At 41.0% G+C, this 18,454-nt stretch overlaps 2 protein-coding genes across 3 annotated transcripts in view; one reads left to right on the top strand and one right to left on the bottom strand.

Annotated features, from left to right (window-relative positions):
- Positions 1 to 8,281, bottom strand: part of Atat (alpha-tubulin acetylase) — a 59,046-nt gene extending 50,765 nt beyond the window's left edge. The window contains exon 1 of the mRNA XM_065219874.1: positions 8,047 to 8,281. The gene's annotated coding sequence lies outside the window, so the exon portion shown is untranslated. The remainder of the gene's footprint in view (positions 1 to 8,046) is intronic.
- A 351-nt stretch (positions 8,282 to 8,632) lies between these two features.
- Positions 8,633 to 9,736, top strand: LOC135699519 (microtubule-associated protein RP/EB family member 1-like). Of its 2 annotated transcripts, none has more exons than XM_065219798.1 (4): positions 8,633 to 8,849; positions 8,909 to 9,349; positions 9,420 to 9,537; positions 9,598 to 9,736. In XM_065219798.1, exons 1-4 carry the CDS (start codon positions 8,729 to 8,731, stop codon positions 9,671 to 9,673), a joined length of 756 nt encoding a protein of 251 aa, XP_065075870.1. In that variant the 5' UTR covers positions 8,633 to 8,728; the 3' UTR covers positions 9,674 to 9,736. The 2 variants fall into 2 exon arrangements, with proteins under 2 accessions (XP_065075870.1, XP_065075869.1); XM_065219797.1 differs by having other exon boundaries at positions 8,634 to 8,849; positions 9,417 to 9,537.
- Positions 9,737 to 18,454: the final 8,718 nt, after the last annotated feature.

Genomic DNA, 18,454 nt, shown 5'->3' with positions numbered 1-18,454 from the left:
TTTAGTAAAGAACTTTGGTTGCTGGCTCTTCAACTTATATGAAAAAATAACAATATATAAAATAATGAAACAGAGGAACAACAGAAAACAAAATGATTTAAGACAAGCTACAAACGATTAATCCAAGCAAAACAGAGTTCAGCTGGCATGGGTCCAATAGGGGAAATCCATCCAGCTGAGATGTCCCGACGCCCGAAAGAAATTCCTGCTATACCAAGTGGTAGATTTTGGCTTCTTTTAAGAAGGTTACTAGGGCTGCCGAGGCCGAAGTATCGTTCCCGAGCAGATCGCTGATGCTGGAAGTTAGGCAGAGTGACTCCCGAAGATTTTGGAACTCCGGGCAGTTGCACAGCATGTGTTCGACGGTGTAGGGTACCCCACAGATGATGAAGCTTCTGCGGAACAGCAGGCCACCATAGTTATAGTAGAGTTTAGTGTGCCCGGTTCGAAGCCGCGAAATCACGCGTTAATCCCTCAGGTTGTCCAGTTCTCTCCATGGTTCAGTTGACCCTTTGACTTTGCGGATTAAGGCAGTTCTGTTACGGCTTCCCATGCCACTCGAATGGTCCCATGCCGCTCGAATGGTCCGAATTGGCTTGGTCGTGGATCGTAATTGGGGTGCTATTGACTCGGTGCTGAGACGGACATACGTGGCATCGGATGCTCTTCCTGGCGGATAGCTGGAAACCCATCGAGTCGGTCCATTTGACGACGGCAGAGACTGCCGCTTGCGCTTGCCGTAGGGTTCGGATCTGTGTAGGACCGGTCGCCACAATCAGCACATCGTCAGCGTAAACAAATATATAAATGCGCACAGGTAGCCGGTCAAATACCCCGTTCATTGCCACCAGAAACAACGTGACTGCGATAACGGAGCCTTGAGGGACTCCGGTCTCCTCGCTGAAACTTTTCGACCGCGTGTTCCCCAACCAATACACGAAATGACAGGTGGGTCAAGAAGTTTCGTATGAAATACATCATATGCCCCTTCAAGCCCCAGTTTGTTAGTTTTTTCAGGACGGCTGGCGTCCACATCCGGTTGAAAGCCTTGGAGATGTCCAAAGAGATGATTTCAACGTGATGTTCCTGGTCGTAAGCTTCCTTGAGCACGTCCCCCAGAGTGGCAAAGTACGTGGACGTACCGAAACCCTGTCGAAAGGCGTGTTGTCGGTGGACGTAGTTTTCCTTAAGCGAAAAAATCCGGTAATCCTGTGCACCGACGAGAGCATGTTTACCGTCGATCCCGTATCAAATTCCAGAACCGACCGGTATATTAGTTCTCTTCCGGTAAAATACGTGGCCGACGAGCACAAGAACGTGTATCTGACCAAGCATCCTGCTAGCGTTATGGTGTTTGGATTGGTGGCTTCCGATGGCAAAAAAATGGACCCGGTGTTCATTCCAGAAGGCGACAAGATCAACGCGGAGGTCTACATCGGGATTTTAAGTAAGTATGTTCTTCCGTGGATCAAAGAACAGTACGGTCCGAAGCCAAATGTTTTATTTCAACAAGCTGGGGCTCAGTGCCACACCTCGAACCGCACTCAGAAGTGGTTGCAGGAACATCTTCCGTTCTGGGCGAAGGATATGTGGCTGCCATCCAGCCCCGATCTTAATCCGCTGGATTACTCAATATGGCGCGTCATGAAGGCCAAAGCCTGTTTTAAACGCCACCCGAGTACAGCAAGCCTCAGACAAACATTGACCGGTACCTGTGGATAAATGGATCCAGGCTACATTATTTGAACCTGCCGTGCATTCCGGAAGCGTGTGGAGGCCGTAATTGCAGCAACTGGAAACTCGATTGATGATTAACATAGTTTAAGACTCTGAGAAACATCTCCCTTTGAATCAATAAAAAAAACTTAATTTTGACATTGCTCAATGGTGCAAACATTATCACGCATACGGTACTATACATAAATAGCTGAAGGTGATACAATGTTATTTTTTATTTATTTATTTTTTTCAAAGGATACAAACGATACTCCTTTAGCTCAATCGGTAAAGGCGCAGCTACAAAGCAAGTCCATTCTGGAGGCGACTGAGTTCAATTCCTGTTCGGTCTGTTAATTTTTCGGGTTGGAAAATGTCTCTACTTCCTTGGGCATAGGATGGTACAGGCATAGAAAGCTCTCAATTAAAATGTTGTTGAGAGCAGGCAAAAATCTAATATGCTATAAGCAATAAGCTTAAAATGCTATGAAAACAGTTTTTTTTGTCGCGGATTAGTATTTGAAGTCGCGGATTTCTTTTGAGAAATCGCGAATTTCTTTTGAGAAATTGCGGATTTCATTTGAGAAATCGCGGATTTCGCGGATCAAATTTAGAAAATCTTGTAACAGCGCTGTGTTTATGAGGGGTCGTAGAGTTCTCTGCATCTCTCTTAAGTAAATGTTGGACTAACATACCTTTCCTATCCTACCAGTTGTAAGGACGTGGTCAGGACAATCCTTAATTGTTGGAGCGGGATATGTCTTTATTTGGGAGAGTAGTTATTTCATATTTACTATCTGTCCAGTCATAGATATCCGTCTTGCTCTTAATAGTTTTGAATTCGTACCACCTACGATACCTACGTTCGGCTTTGCTTTGCAGTCTTCGGGGTATTGGAAACTATAGTTTTAATCTTCTGCCGACGTTTCGGTTCATTTCAAACCTTTTTCAAGGTATCGAAGATCCCAAACGTACCGAAATGTCCTGAAAAGATCAAAGCTATGCTTGTCAATAGGACTTCCAACGCCAAACCGTATAAGCAAATCATCAAAGTCGAATAAACTGTAAAAGTTTGAATTTATACCAATATAATCGAAATACTCTTGAAAATTCATCCTTTAAGATTGTTCATATCCAAGACCCTTGACAATTTCCTAGGCTCAAAATGTTGATTTCTTTTTCAGGGATCGTGGAAATTGTTCAATCTTTAATATTTCTGTTAGTCTTGAACATATATCCTTCACTGGATCAACAACATACATAACAACACAACAACCATATTTTATTATTTAATTAGAGAGGGGCACTTAAATCTGCCCTGAAGAGTTCTAAGTACAAACACATCAAATTCGCCACTTTTACTTGTATCTGTCTTGAGAGGAAGCGTTTTCGCTAAACCCTCACTACGGTGCTACACTGAACCAATATAACATATTCCTGTTATGTGGAAGTAACTTTTTATGATCGTCATATGAGAAATGAAAATCGGTCATATTATAAGAATTAACTGAAATGGAGTTGAAACCCATAAGCATAAGCTTTACTTTTCACTACAATATCATATACATGTCATAAATCAATTTAATTAAAATGTACATGAAACATTGTCTGTTCCCACCCACCCATGAAATTTACTTCTTGTTTTGACACATATATTTTATCGGTTCTAAAAATAAATCGAAAAATAAACATCAGGCAGTGGGAGGTGGTGTTTCTAGTGCCTTCACAGTTGCGTAGCTGATTTGGGAATCGATCCAGGACTAGTGAGGTGTGATGCTTTTGGTGTCTTTGCTCGGTTCCACTAGGCCACGGCTGACTTCGAGGTAGAGCTTGCAGGCGCATATAGAGCTCGCAGAGATAGGCTGACTTCGAGATAGAGATAGCATGAAGTAAGAACAGCTCTCCCGACATGAAATGTAGTGCAACGTTATGCTCGTTTTGCTAGAGTGAAGAAAAATAGTACTGACAAATTTATGTTCCGTTTCGGTGGTTTCGTTTAAAATCTTTCTTAATGTTCCTGTGTGCAATAAAACAACGACTTAATTATATGAGCTCATGGAACTGGTTCATGAAGTTCCAGTTCTAGTGCTGGAATCTGAATAAGCCGTGTAGAAAGCTTAAAATTACAATCTTAGCAAAGTAAATATTGCAGTTTAGTAAAGGGTGTCCACGATGAAATTGCCACACTATGAAATTGCTCTAACTTTTTAACCGTTGGGTAGAATTTAATGAAAATTTGGGTGGATTTAGTTCATAGTGCATTATTTACATCCTGCAAGTTTTAAAGTCCTGTGATCAAAACTCGCGGAAATGGAGTCGAAAGAACAGCTCGTGCGTGATAAAATCTTGCGCATTCATCACGAGAACAAGGATCTCTCGCATCGTTCCATCGCTAAAACGTTGGGAATCGCGAATTCCACGGTGTCGCGAGTGATTAAGCGGTTCGAGGAACGGTTGACCACCGATCGGAAGCCCAGAAGTGAAGGAAAAAGTATTCCGTACAACACCAAAAATCACAACCGCGTAGTTGGGCCTTCAACCGAAATCCGAACGCCTCCGTTAGAGATGTGGCTAAGAAGCTGCACCTAAGCCGAAGTTTTGTCCAGAAGGCCAAAACTAAGGCTAGGCTTCGAACGTTCAAGGTACAAAAGGCCCCTAATCGCGACGAGAAGCAGAACAAGTCCGCCAAAACCCGTGCCAGGAAGTTGTACCTCAACATGCTGACGATAGTTGAATTCTGCATCATGGACGACGAAACATATGTGAAGGCCGACTTCAAACCCCGGCAACCTGTTTTTCACGGCCAAGGATAAGTTCAGCGTTCCGGAGCATGTCCGCACTCAGAAGATGTCCAAATTTGCGAAGAAATTCCTGGTTTGGCAAGCCATCTGCACGTGCGGGAAGCGGAGTGCACCTTTCGTGACCCAGGACACGATGAACGGACAGGTGTACATAAAAGAGTGCCTCCAGAAGCGGCTGCTTCCTCTCCTGAAGGCCCACAACGTCCCAACAATCTTCTGGCCGGATTTGGCCTCATGCCACTACTCCAAGGACGTGCTGAAGTGGTATGCGGACAATAAGGTCAATTTCGTGCCGAAAATGTTCAACCCTCCCAACACTCCGGAGCTCCGCCCCATCGAGAAGTACTGGGCGATTATGAAGCAGCACCTTCTTAAACGACCTAAGGTAGTGAAGACAGTCGAGGAACTGAAGAAAGTATGGGTTTACATGCAAAAAACGGTTGATTCACAGGTTGTGCAGAATCTTATGGCCGGGGTTAAGGCCAAGGTGCGGGCATTTGCGTATGGACTGTAAATAAAATACGAGTAAAATGGTAAAATTAAGTTTAATAGTTATTTCTCAATCCCTGAAAATTTGATGGCAATCGGATGAAAACTCGAATTTTGCGAATCAATTTTGTGTGTGGCAATTTCATCGTGGACACCCTTTAGAATATTTTTTTCTTCAATCTCAATACATTCTTCTCCAGAACCTCTTATCTTATGGGACAATAGCAAGTAAAGATTATTCAGCACAGTACTCGATACAGTATCATTGTTGTTAGCAATATTCAGTTCGACTAACAATTAGTGTACGATATCGTGTAGTTTACGTGCATCGTTGAAAATTATTTCGATAATTTATGCAGAACAATCATATAGGGTAAACGCTCCTTCCTCCTTGCGGTACGTTAGAAGCGTTAGGTTCCTATAGTTGTGCATGGAGATTCAATACACAACTATAGGAACCTAACGCTTCTAACGTACCGCAACTATAGGAGCGTTTACCCTAATATGTATTTTATTGGGAGCGATATTCATCCCAAAAATCATTCCAAAACAAATGTTTGCTGTTAGATTTCTTAAAAGGCAAATATATATGACTATATAATTATTAGGATAGATCTGTTAACAATCTTCAAACGTCAAAAATCAAAGGAATCTATTGAAGAATCAAACTGACGATTGACTCACTGATTGCGAAATGGGTGAAAATGGTAATGACGTTTTGATATCTGTCAAACTGCATGATTTTTTTTTTGTACATCATCATTTTTGTAATTGCGGATCTAAAAACTAGGTGTCGCATGACCAGCTTTGCTTTTGCTTTGATTGACCAATTCCAATGAGATATGCATGTTTTCCTATAGTGCACACTTAAATGACTGTCCAATAGTTTGTACATGTCTAGTTATACGCGATACATCAACAAACTTCAATCATCGTTAAAAGCAACTCCAATAAAATATACATATATGAATTTCCATTAGTTTCTAGATGTCTGTTCCCACCCATGACATATCAACAGGTTTTCACCATAAAATACATCGGACAATATTTATATACATCTTATCCATCACTAACCACGTTCGAAGTAAAGGAATGCCATGTACTGTATGTGAAATTACTATAGAAATCATACCATATCACAGTCATAGTTTTTAAGTGATGATCCAATGGAATCTATCAATCATCACATAGATGAATAAATCTTCTGACATTGCTATGTTATAAGATGGATCCAATAAACCGTATATGTCGATTTGTTTCAGTGTAACTTCTTACCACCGACAAACCGACATGAATGACCATAGCAAAAACAATAAAATTTCTGACCAAAGCACTAAGAGATGAACTAGCCTATGGCTAAAAATCTCTCAAATAAAGAAAAAAAAAAAAAATGACCAAAGCACACTACTGACGTTATCAATAGATTTAAAATCTATCGATAAATTTCTGAGCAGTTATTTTTCAAACATTGCCAATTTGCCGTTACATATTTTACCGGAAGATCGTGTTCGGAGTGTTAAGAAATGACTCATTGCATGTGTTGAAATCAATTTTACTTTTATCGATTTAAATAAATACAATGAACCATTTCATTAGGAGCTAACAATTCTTGCGAAATGTGCAAGTTCTAAAGATGGAGATCGTGATCAACAATTGGGTTGTTTAACTTCGAAAAATATACCAATTTTTATATATCATCTGATAGAGCTTCGTATATTTTCATCGATCCCGTAGACATTCATCTCGATTTTTAAATCAAGATTTAAATTTTTGATCGTTGACACTAAATCTATTCGTTGACAGCTCACTCCCATACAAAGTCCCACCAAGGGGCGCTAAGATGGTGATTTTTGCTAATGTAATCGTACTTATTTAAAATAGTTCCAATGTGTTTATCTCAATACACCCAATCCAATTATCCAATTATGTGTGCAGCTCTCAATAAATCACATCATCGAAGTAGAATTAAATGGTCATTTCTACCTCTAGTGATTGTGGCCAAAATCTTTTCAATTCGAACAAAATTAAAATCACTTCTTGTTTCGAATGACGACAGTCGATACACATGATCGCCTTTAAGCGACCAATCCAACTGATTGCGTATGTTTCAATTCCAAACCAATCAGTCATATCGGAAGAAGACCCCTTCCATCCCATTCATACAACATCAATTTAATCGCAATCAGCGAATCATCCGCTTAAATCCGGCCGTCAAAATAATACCTAACCATTCACGAACAGAAGAAGAAAAAACTCATTGTCAATTTAACATGGTAGAGCTGAACCGAGAGAGAGAAAGCAAAAATTAATCATTTATGTACGGGTTAAAAATCGTGCTGATGCTCCCTAACCAGCAACTACCAAGAGGTATTTGCAGCAAGTACAGTGACAAGTGGTTTTGATTAATTGTGTTTTGTTTGGGTTGAAAATTTCTAATTTCTTATAATTATTTATGAGTTATCATGAGCAAGCTGTTTTCGTCAGTGCCTACCTACTGAGTTGAATAAATTTGTGCACATTAATTGCATACTATCATCCCTAAGTCTTTATACAAGACCAGTTCTGGAAGTCTGCCTCATTAATTGAAGCTTCTAAATGCCCACATTCGGAAAACACTCACGCATTTGCGATGAAGTTCCTATTTCGGGCATGTTTGCAACCTCCAAATGATTCTTCGCACCTTTTCGTATTGAGAGTGTAGGCTGGTCTCAACTCGATGGAAAAATCGATACTCCATCAGCAGTGTATAGCCGGAAAAACAGCGCGTGTTGAGTGAGGAAACTTCCGCTCCATGTTTGAGAAGGTAGTGAACAAAAAATGCTTTTCCATCTCAGCATCCATCGTTTTGTTGGTCGAACTCCTCCTCCTCGTCCCTGCTAGTCGCAGTCTACTAGATGGACAGACAGCCGCCTTTGCCGAAAACATTGAACTTCTCCACGCACGTGCGAGGTGTGAGACAGCTACTGCTGCATTCTCAACCGATAAGTTGCTCCCTAAAAATAGCACCGGCTGTTTGTTCTATTCTTTGCCGTATACTCACATTCTTTGCGGCGATGAAGATGATGATTCAATTAGCGATGTCACGAGCAGCCCGTAAACTAAAGCAGTTGCTATTGGCGACGCCTGATCAGATGTTTGCACCTATATCCGATGGAATTGCACACTCACAGCAAAAAAGGTAACACACAGACCGAACCGATCAAAGCAAGCGTTTACCGAAACTCTACTGGAGGCCAAACTGAACCGTTCACGATTTCTCACAAGACTGATGGGGCTTGTTGGCTCGATGGCAGTAGGCGACGACGTTCTCCCGCTGCTCGACGTTCGCGCACGACGCCAACCAACGGTCCCAACGAGAGAAGAGCACGTGAGAGTCCTACTACGGCGTTGACGCATAGCCCCCCGAAAAAATAAATATCGACGCTCTCAAGGAAAACAACAAGTAAAGCTCTCTGTCTGGATGGCGACGTCGACGATTCGTGCATGTTTAGTACACTGCTACCTATTTGCTTTTTCGTGGAAAAGCTCGAACCAAAGTATGCTTTGAAACTGAGTGTGCTTCCATCTCAGTTGGGAAGAGAGAACTTGGGTGATACAATTTGAACTGAACCGCAGTAGGCATTGCTGGGGTTGGCCCATCATCAGTCAACAGCCCATGATCACAAAGCACTATTGTTAACAATTTGGCATTGTCGTGTAAGTGAGTTAAGTGAGTAGCAAAAATGGCTGTAAACGTGTATAGTACCAGTGTTACGACGGATAATCTGTCCCGGAAAGAAATGTTAGCATGGGTTAATCGAACCCTGCTGTCGGAGTTCAAAAAAATCGAAGAACTATGCACAGGTAGGCATGTTTTTTATTCCTACCGCCATCTCTAATGAATGTTCGTTTACCACTCAAAGGCGCCGCCTACTGCCAGATGATGGACATTCTCTTCCCTGGGAGTGTACCGCTGAAACGCGTCAAATACTGCACCAATCTGGAGCATGATTTCCTGAACAATTTGAAAATTTTCCAAAATACGTTGGTCTCGATGCAAGTGGAGAAAGCGGTCCCGATCGATAGGCTAATCAAGGGCCGCTTCCAGGATAACTTTGAGTTCCTGCAGTGGTTCAAGAAGTTTTTCGACGCCAACTACGACGGAAAGGAGTACGACCCGGTTGGAGCACGGAATCACCATTCGATGGCATACGGTACGCCGAACACGCTGCGACCCAATCAGCGGGCAAACGTCAGTGGTGGACCGAAGGGGACTGGAAGTGGTTCCGGTGGCGGTGGTGGTGGGTTGAAGACGACATACAAATCCGGTGAAAAGAAGACCACTCCTGAAATTAAAATATCGGGTTTGTTATAAAACTAAGTTTGTTTTCAGTTTGTGAAATCTTCAATTTTTATCTCTTTGTTCCACAGCAGAGTTGATGGAGCAAGTGCAAACTCTGATGCAGGAACGGGATGATTTAACGCTCAAAATGGAAACCGCTGAGCTGGAACGGGATTACTACTATCAGAAGTTGACCTTGATCGAGACCCTGTAGGTTGACAAGCGCTTTGGACAGATTTTGCTTACGTTTATTGAAACTCTTTCTTTCAGAATTAACGATGACGATAACGAACTGCATCGGGACCTATGTGATCGTGCAAAGGAAATCATGTATTCGGAAGAATGAGATTTTTAAGAAGATTGGTCTGCTTTTGTGAGTATTTTTAATTGGTTGCGCATAGTTTAATAAATTTAGATGTGTTAAGGATTTTTACTGAAATACTTGTTGCTAATGTTGTAACCAAGTAACAAACCCGCTTATTCGCCTTTTTGCAATATAACGCTAATATGCTTCTAATATAAAGCTTAACATGCCCTATGTTAGGCATGTATCAGCCTTATATTGCAAAAAGGCGAATTAGCGGGCTTGTTGGTTACTTGGGTGTATCCTTGGAGAGTCACAGTCTCATTGTTACAGTTCGCGATTTCACAAGTCAAAATATAATGGTTTTGTGAAGGTACGTAAAGACTATAATTGGTTGTTTTCTGCATTCCATTTTATTTTGACTGCGGAGGAACATAAAATGTCCGAAATTTCTGATCCTCTTGAATCTTGAGATTTGATTTCTTAAAATTGTGAGGTGTGATAGGAAATGGTACCTTAGGCCACTGACTGCCTTTAAAATCTATAAATTGCTACAGAAACCAACAGAGAAACCTTTTCGTCAATGTGCAAAATAATGCTGTGAAGTACAACACAAATGGCCAAATGTAGTTTAAATGAATGTTAGTAAATGTGACAACAATATTCGGCCGTTCCTGAAATCGTAAACTTGGATCACATGTACAGCTGTAGCTGTCATTTTCAGTTGTTGTCTAATTTATCCTCACAGAGTGCTGGGATCCATCGAGAATAGTGTGTTGATTATTAGTGAATGCAGCTCAGCCGTATCATCAGCATGGTGGCCCGACACAATGCCAATGACTGGCCGTAAACCTCGAAGAAAAGCATCCCCGAACGCATCTGATGTTCTTGCTCCGATGGAAGTCAAAGGTGGTGTTGATTTGTTGAGCTGAAAGTGTGTCGATTCCATCTGCTGGATGGAGATCTGCTTCTTGTTTGGGGTGTGGGTGAAACCTGCAACAAGTCTTTCGTTGTTTTCCTTTCACTTCCTCACTCCATTTAAAATATTGGAAATTATTTTAATGTTGATATTTAACAGCCCATCAACCATGTTCCCGTTTTCCAGAATAGGTTCCCGATACCAAGCACAACTCAAGAACATAACTAGATAGAGCTGGAATAAGGGCCTAACAGTTTGTGTAAACAATGACTTCTATCGATGATTTCTAGGAACTCAAGGCACGCCCACACAGACGATTATAACCATCGGATAGGGGAACTCTTTCCCTACCCGATGATGATGTTGGTTTACGTGGGCGAGCCTTGAATTTCTAGAAATCATGGATAGAAGTAATTGTTTACAAAAGCTGTTAGGCACTTATTCCAGCTCTATCTAGATAAATCACTTTTACCACAACTAGAACATGATATTCAGAACAGAGTTCACGATTCTATGACTTTTATTGACTTTGCTGGTGTCCGGTACGCCATAACGCAGGCGTTACGTTTACTTTGTGGAACAATGTTCACCATGACATGATTTTGATTCATGATGTACTTTCGTAAACGAAAAATCAGCCCAGTGGCAAGCGCGTAGGCAACATGTCATACCGTGACAGCGGGCCCAGCACAGCAAAATAAATAATTTGAGCCCGGGACATGCTGCCTACTGTCAAACGCTGCTGTTGGTATAGACCTTGTCACTGGCCTGCGAAAAATTGACTAGTTCCGATATTCGTGACTTAAGGTTCACGAATTTCGGAACGAATTTTTTTTTCACGTGCAGGGTTGCCACCGAGCCGGGAAAACCGGTAATTTTTTTTTCCTTGATTTGTTTTCCGTTGATCTTGTTTTCCATGCTGAGCACCAATGCTACCGACGCCAGGGAGGCAGCTCCCACACCTGTACCCTATCGACCCATCAACTCATGGACCGGGGACAAACGGCTTTACTTCCCTTCCGAAGGAAAAGGAAGGCGTGATCAGAGATGTTGGCGGAGTCGACTTGGATTGAACCCAGGCCTGCTGGGGTGAGAGGTTATCACGCTTACCACTACACAACCGGCGCCGCTAAACCGGTAATTTGAAAAGTAATCGGGAAAACCGGGTAAAACCCGGGAATTCGATGGGAAAACCGGGAAACATTTATCTTATTCATTCGGTCACTTAAATTGTTACACTATTGACTCAGTTTTGACAGCCCCCTCCGCACATCTGACTATTATCATAGAGGTAACTCTAAGACCACTGGGTCCCGAAGAAAATCATTATTATTTTTGGCTCACTCAGTACCAGAACAACGGTCCCAAGCAGTCCCAAGCTATTTCACTCACCCCTGCATGTTCTGCATGAATCCACACACCCCTGATGTTATCTGTCAAACTTTCATAGCGAATCAAAACAAACATAGTGTAGTAATAGAATTTCAACTAGAATAGGGTACGTTAATCGTTTGCTTGGGACCAATAGGCTACTAAAGTGGTGAGCCAATTTAAAATCGTTAGTTTCGTATTGATTGTTGCTATTATCTTTCAATCCAAATCTTTCTCAATCATCTTCAAGATGGATGTTTAAGGTTTACTTTGGTGCAATAAGACCATTGAAAAAGTACGAAACCCATGTCAAACATTAGAAAACAATTTCAAAAAGGGGGCTGACAAAATCGGGTCATTACTGTAGCTTTATTTTTATTTTCTATGAATGAACAATTTTATTATTATGAATAATGTTTTTTTTTTTCTGCACAAGACTATTGAAAATTAAACTTAAGAATTCGTTGTGATCCCTGAGCCATGCACGGACTTGAAATGGTTGACATGAAGGGCCAAAAACGGATGGATGGATTGATAGGCGATTCGCCTATTTATCTCCTTGGGACAGTTAATAATCTCCTTCCAACAACTTAATGAGTCAATTGGTCAGAAAACGAGCCATCCAACAGGAAGATGCCCCAATGAATGGGAAGAAGAGCCCGCCCTTTATCCACGAAATGTTAGCAACAGAGAGTTGACATTTTCACTCTCCCCATCCAAATCGCTTCAATTGGGTTCCCAGCATTTATTGGTTTATGTAGTTTTAATTTTATATTTTTATAAGGGTCATTCCAGGTCAAGTGGGTACACCACCTGTGGTCGATGTCACCTATTTGAGCCAAACTTGGCCAAAACTCTTGTTTTTGAGATATGACCATATGAGCGAGAGGTAGTTTTGAGTTTTTATGGTGATTATTTTTTATTAAATTTCTTCACGCCGATGGCACAATAATATTTTATGTTATTTTTCACATGTTCTGGGCAGGATTCTCATTATATGAAATCATAACTAGCTCATTTATTTACTTCTGCCCATAATTTAATTGTGTGTGTGTGTGTATTCCCCACTGGTCGGCAGTGTTATTATGGAAGAACTCTCTCTAAAATGTCGCATTTATGGTCATTGTAGACAGCTTTAGTCCGGGAGTTAGAAGGTGATAGGTCTATTGCAGATCCAGCAACTCATTTCAGAATGTTTGGAGAGTCACGCCCATTCCGAGGTTACTTTCACTCACAATAAGCCCCGCATGTATGCATCACCGTTAATGGATATTGGTTATATATACACACACTTCCAGGTTCGAAAATATTATTTTCAAACCTGGCATGTAGGGTTAACTACCCCATTTCCGGCCTATTAGGCACAACCCGCACTTAGTCTTTCTTAATCTAGCGCAGTTTAGCACCAAACGGAATGTTATTATTACTGATGGCTTCCAAATTTGTTTACTTTTCCGTACGTACCGCAAGATTTGATAAAGAGAAACCAATCGTTGAGATATCGTTAAAAGTCTAACACTGCTTCTTGACGCCAAACTCGGCCTATCGGATGAAGATAAAAATTGATTCGGTCGGAGCGCTTCTTTTGTTTTTGGGAATTATGTGTGCAAACCTTCATATCACGCGTTCTCATTGACTTCGTTCGGTAAGTTATGAGCTAAAGTATCGTACTAAACGCATAATTGACTTTTTAACTCTGAAATCATGGATGTATTTGAAGTTTTCTGCTCGATTGGCCCAAAATGGGCTATTAGGCCGAAGTAGTTCTCTGCCCTATTTAGTTTAATTTTGATATTTAAGGTGATACTCTAAGGAAGCCTTAGCTTCCACAAAACATACAAATTTGAAATTGCTACTCTCTGCTTGTAGTAGGACAGCAAACAAGGAGTAGCAATTTCAAATTTGTTTGTTTTGTGGAAGCTGAGATTTGTGCCTTTAAAGTTTCACGCTAAGGCTTCCTTAGAGTATCACCTTAATTTGGACAGCTCTCACCATATTCTGCTCTTCCGCCGCCGTTAATTGCTTCTTTTGGAATCCCTTAGAGTTTTTCTCTAACGCTTCGTATTTTATTCCGTGCTTCACCGGAAATTTCCTGCCGTAGATCGTCCTTGGTTGATTCTAACATTATTCCGCCTTTTCCGGGCTTTTCTTGTTTACCGAGGGAGATAAATCCGCACTAATTTCCGTTCCTGGTTCGATGTTGACTCCTTCCTCGCTGGTTGGTGTGGTCGGTTTCATGTCCACCATCTGTCACTGAATTGCCATGGTGATCTGGGACGAGGCTCACGTCCACAGTCGCTGGTCCACCGAGCGCTCCGTGTGCGAAAAGAGAATGAAAGAAATACGAAAGGGATCAGTTTCAAGAAGTGACAGTTTCATCAGATTCCCCAACTAACTATACTCAAGTAAAGTAAGAATATACAAGCTATATTGCGACTATATGTTTTTTTTCCCCTCTGTTCGGGGCATGAAACTACTGCGACCAGTAATTTGATCTATTAATCATGTTTTGTTGTTATTGACATCATCCACATCCAGAGGGCCAGTCACTTCGAATGTATGGGAATTGTAGGAAACTATTTGGGAATGCATGGAAATTTTCAGTTTTTATTCATTATCGTCATTATGGGCAGTTTTTAGTGCACAAAAATTGCACGAGTACATTACTATGGTGATAAGGTAACATCTCGTTTATTTGTTTTCTTCTGTGAAAGCATGTTTAGTCACAAATCGTGGATTTTTTGATATTCTTCATACTGCAAAAATGATTTTCCTGCCACTGAAGGGGCGACATCTCTCGGATCTTCAGTATAGCTACTACTCAAATCATATAATTAATTGTAGTATATCCCGTGTTCTTAGTTTAGTGCATGTCGTATTACTCCATCACTATTGAGAAATGATGAAGTATTCGGTTTTGATACAGTTGTCATTCTTGTTTTCATCGCAAGGAATCAATTCTAATTGAAAGGTCCCACTATTTATAGCCTTCGGAGTGTTGAAACACCCTCCAAAGGCGCGCCCCTTTGTCAGTCAAAATTGGATTATTCCTTAGCAACAAAAACTAACAAAGATACCGATAATGACCATGCATCAGAACCCTAGTCTTAACCACTTCAAACTAGGGAACAACGAATAGAAGTTTAGGAATCATATAGGTGAAGACTAACTAACTCATTTTTTTCCTTGTTTCAAGATCATCCTCGGTCCAGGCAACCCGAGGACTTATCACTATCAATAAGGCATAAAAAAGTAACAAGGACTATGATGTGTTTCTTTGATTACTGAAAAATCCTGTTCCCCTAGTTTGAAGTAGTCAGGACTAGGAATCGGTGGTAGATCTTACATCCCGTAACGTACCACGAAAAGGTGATCTACCCACGTTACGGGGCGAGTATATGGTTACTTGGGTACTCATATGGCCGTCAAAATGGTTCATCGGTTGCGAAATGAAGTATTTCTGAAAGTGATGCATTATATTTCTCAATGTTTTGATTTTATCTTAACGTTACCTCAATGTTATATCACAGACAAGCAGACACAACACATTGAACTCAACAGATGACTGTAGTGTGTAAACGTCAAACGCTAGGGAATTGATTATGTGCACCGCAAGTGGCGGTACTACCAACTAAGAAACATTTAAATTGACCGTTAAAAGCGATTTAGATGAACATTTTAAGATTTTTATGTCTGCTTGTATGTGATAATACCTTCACTATCGCAACTTCGGGTAATCCGCGAAAGTACTTGCATTTTTCTCAGGCACTTTTGATCTAAATGCAATCACTCTCTCAAACTCGAAATGTGCCACGACCAATTTGGCACAACGACGCCCTATACGCTCCCTGACTGAAGTGCAGGGTCTGTCCATAATTCCGGGGAACTTTGAGATTGGGCGTAATTGCTTTTGTAAACAAACAAGTCAATCGCCGATTTCTCTCGAATAAACGCTCAATCTTGCAAACAAACTATACCAAATGGTAGAAGAATCATTCATCTACCTGTTTGTGTTGTTAATTTTTAAGATTGAGCTTTAATTCGCGAGAAATCGGCGATTGACGTGTTTGTTTACAAAATCAATTACGCCCAAATCTAGAAGTTCTCCGGAATTTAATTGTGGTCCTAAAAGTGAAAAATACGTTCCTATGGGATACAGTCAAAATGTTGATGCAATAAGATAGATTAGCAGGTATATAAAATTTCAGTTGTGGATGACGATTCGGGACGTGTCCCAGAAGGTCAATTCTTCCGTCTGGTTCGTCCAGCAGACAATGAAGCGGGCCAGACTTCATGTCTTCAAGGTAAGGAAGGCGCCTAACCAAACTGATAAACAGAATACGGTGGCCAAATCCCGCGCCAGGAAGCTGTACCGCGAGTGGTTGGTGCAGCCGAAATGCATCGTAATGGACGACGAGACCTACTTTAAAGCGGACGCCAAGCAGATCCCCGGCCTGGAGTTTTTCGTCGGCAAGTCCCGCCTGGATGTTCCGGAGAAGTTCCGGAAGAAGAAAGTCGACAAATTTACCAAGAAGTACTTAGTGTGGCAGGCGATCTGTGGGTGCGGCAAATTCAGCAAGCCGTACATAATGACCGGCACCATCAACGGCCAAATATATAGAGAAAAATGCCTCCAGGAGCGTCTGCCATCCTTTCTCCGGTCCCACCAAGGTGACAATTTGTTTTGGCCGGATCTGGCATCGTGCCATTACGCGAAACCAGTTATGGAGTGGTACAAAGCCAAATTCGCCAGAACTTCACCCAATAGAAAAATTCTGGGCTATTATGAAGGGCAAACTCTGTTCTCCAGGCCTAAAAAACGACAAGGATTTGAATAAAGAATGGATGAAAGTGTGTTAGAAGGTGCGGACATTTCGCCTAGGAGAGGAGGTTGAATAAACCAACTATGCAAAAACATACCTAATATGTGTTTATTAGCTGCGACTGAGAGTTTCAAAAATATCCGAATTAGAATGAATTTTTTGAGATCATTTTACATGATACAGTCTTTATAATTTATATATTTATAGATTTATAAATGATTCACGATTAGAATTAGAGGATCTTATAATTTCTTCATGAAATAGTGACGATCGCTATCGATTTTTATTATGAATGGCTATATCAAAATTTAAAGAAAGTAGGTCGTCAATCGTCAACCTGCCCTTTCATATTTTTGTAAATAATCAACTTGGTACAACTTTCCTGAAGAAAGTATGTAGCTAACTATTACCTGTAATTTTATACAGTCAGAGAGACGTCCATATAAAAATTATTGAACTTTTTACGATGTTTCTTAACACTAGTCTTAGTAGAGGAGGGGACCGAATACTTACTCGAGGCTACGGGCACCAACCTATTTAGGCCTATTCTGCGCGGCGTGTGAGGGGACGTGAAGTGACAATTGTCACCTTGGGTGAGGTGACTCTCCATTTGATTTGCATGGAGACTCACGTCACCCGAGGTGACAATTCTCGCGTCACTTTTCAAATAGATCAATGTAACAAATGTAAACAAATAGAGTTAAGCGATACAAACTATTGCTTTTCTATCATTGTATGTGATACAAACACATCCATCCAAATTTAATTTCATTTATTTAATCATAGGTCAAAAATTGTCCAATGTACAGTTTGAAATGATGGGTACATGATTGTTATTTCGGTCATTCGGACTGCCTAACATGATTGGTGCTCATTTTCTAAAGGCGGGGCCAACCTAAAGTTAGGTATTCTACGCTGAAATCTGTGAAAGGGATTCTAGTATCATGTAGACAAAACGTCCGTTTGATTATGTCAATGAGAAAAATCGTCCAATGTAACATGTCCGATTTGAACGGCGCCGGTGGTGTAGTGGTAAGCGTGATTACCTCTCACCCCAGCAGGCCTGGGTTCAATCCCAGTCGGCGCCGCCGGGATGTTCTGAGGCATAACATCTCTGATCACGCCTTCCTTCGGATGGGAAGTAAAGCCGTTGGTGCCCGGTTCATGAGTTGATGGGTCGATAGGTACCCAACTAACATTTTCAGCTTTGTAAGCCAACTTTTCCAGCGTTGTACTGTAAAGTAGCTGAAAAGAAGCTGCAGATACAGCTACAAGCAAAAGCTAGCAAAATAGTTTTGGAGAGCGTTTACTCAACTTTCTCACAACCATTATTCAATTTGTCAGTCGCACTGAATAACATAAGCCAATAAACGCTAATGTCACTTCTATACACACACTAATCAACTTTCAACTTGTAGCTGCAAAACAAAGCTAACAAAGTGAATATATTACTCATTTGATGGCTTCTAAACAACCAACCACTCTTGCTGAATAACATAAACATCAAAAGTGCTTTTTCAACAACTAAACAACCTGTACTCAGCTTATAAACTGTGTTAGAACAACTTCGGAAGCATTTTCACAGTCAACTAGGTTTATTTTTAGACGTGTGCAGTTTTACAGCTTTTACTCTGCTCTTTTATAACTAGTCGAGAAAAGTGATTCGTGTTCACTATTATAAAGCCTCTACTCAGCAATTTTGTTGTAGAA

Source organism: Ochlerotatus camptorhynchus, unplaced genomic scaffold (assembly GCF_037179485.1).
Source record: "Ochlerotatus camptorhynchus isolate MF236.1 unplaced genomic scaffold, CSIRO-AGI_Acam_v1.1 ptg000112l, whole genome shotgun sequence".
Classification (NCBI taxonomy): Eukaryota; Metazoa; Arthropoda; class Insecta; order Diptera; family Culicidae; genus Ochlerotatus; species Ochlerotatus camptorhynchus.
Note: the sequence above shows the minus strand (reverse complement) of the source record. Positions and strands in the feature narration are given on the sequence as shown.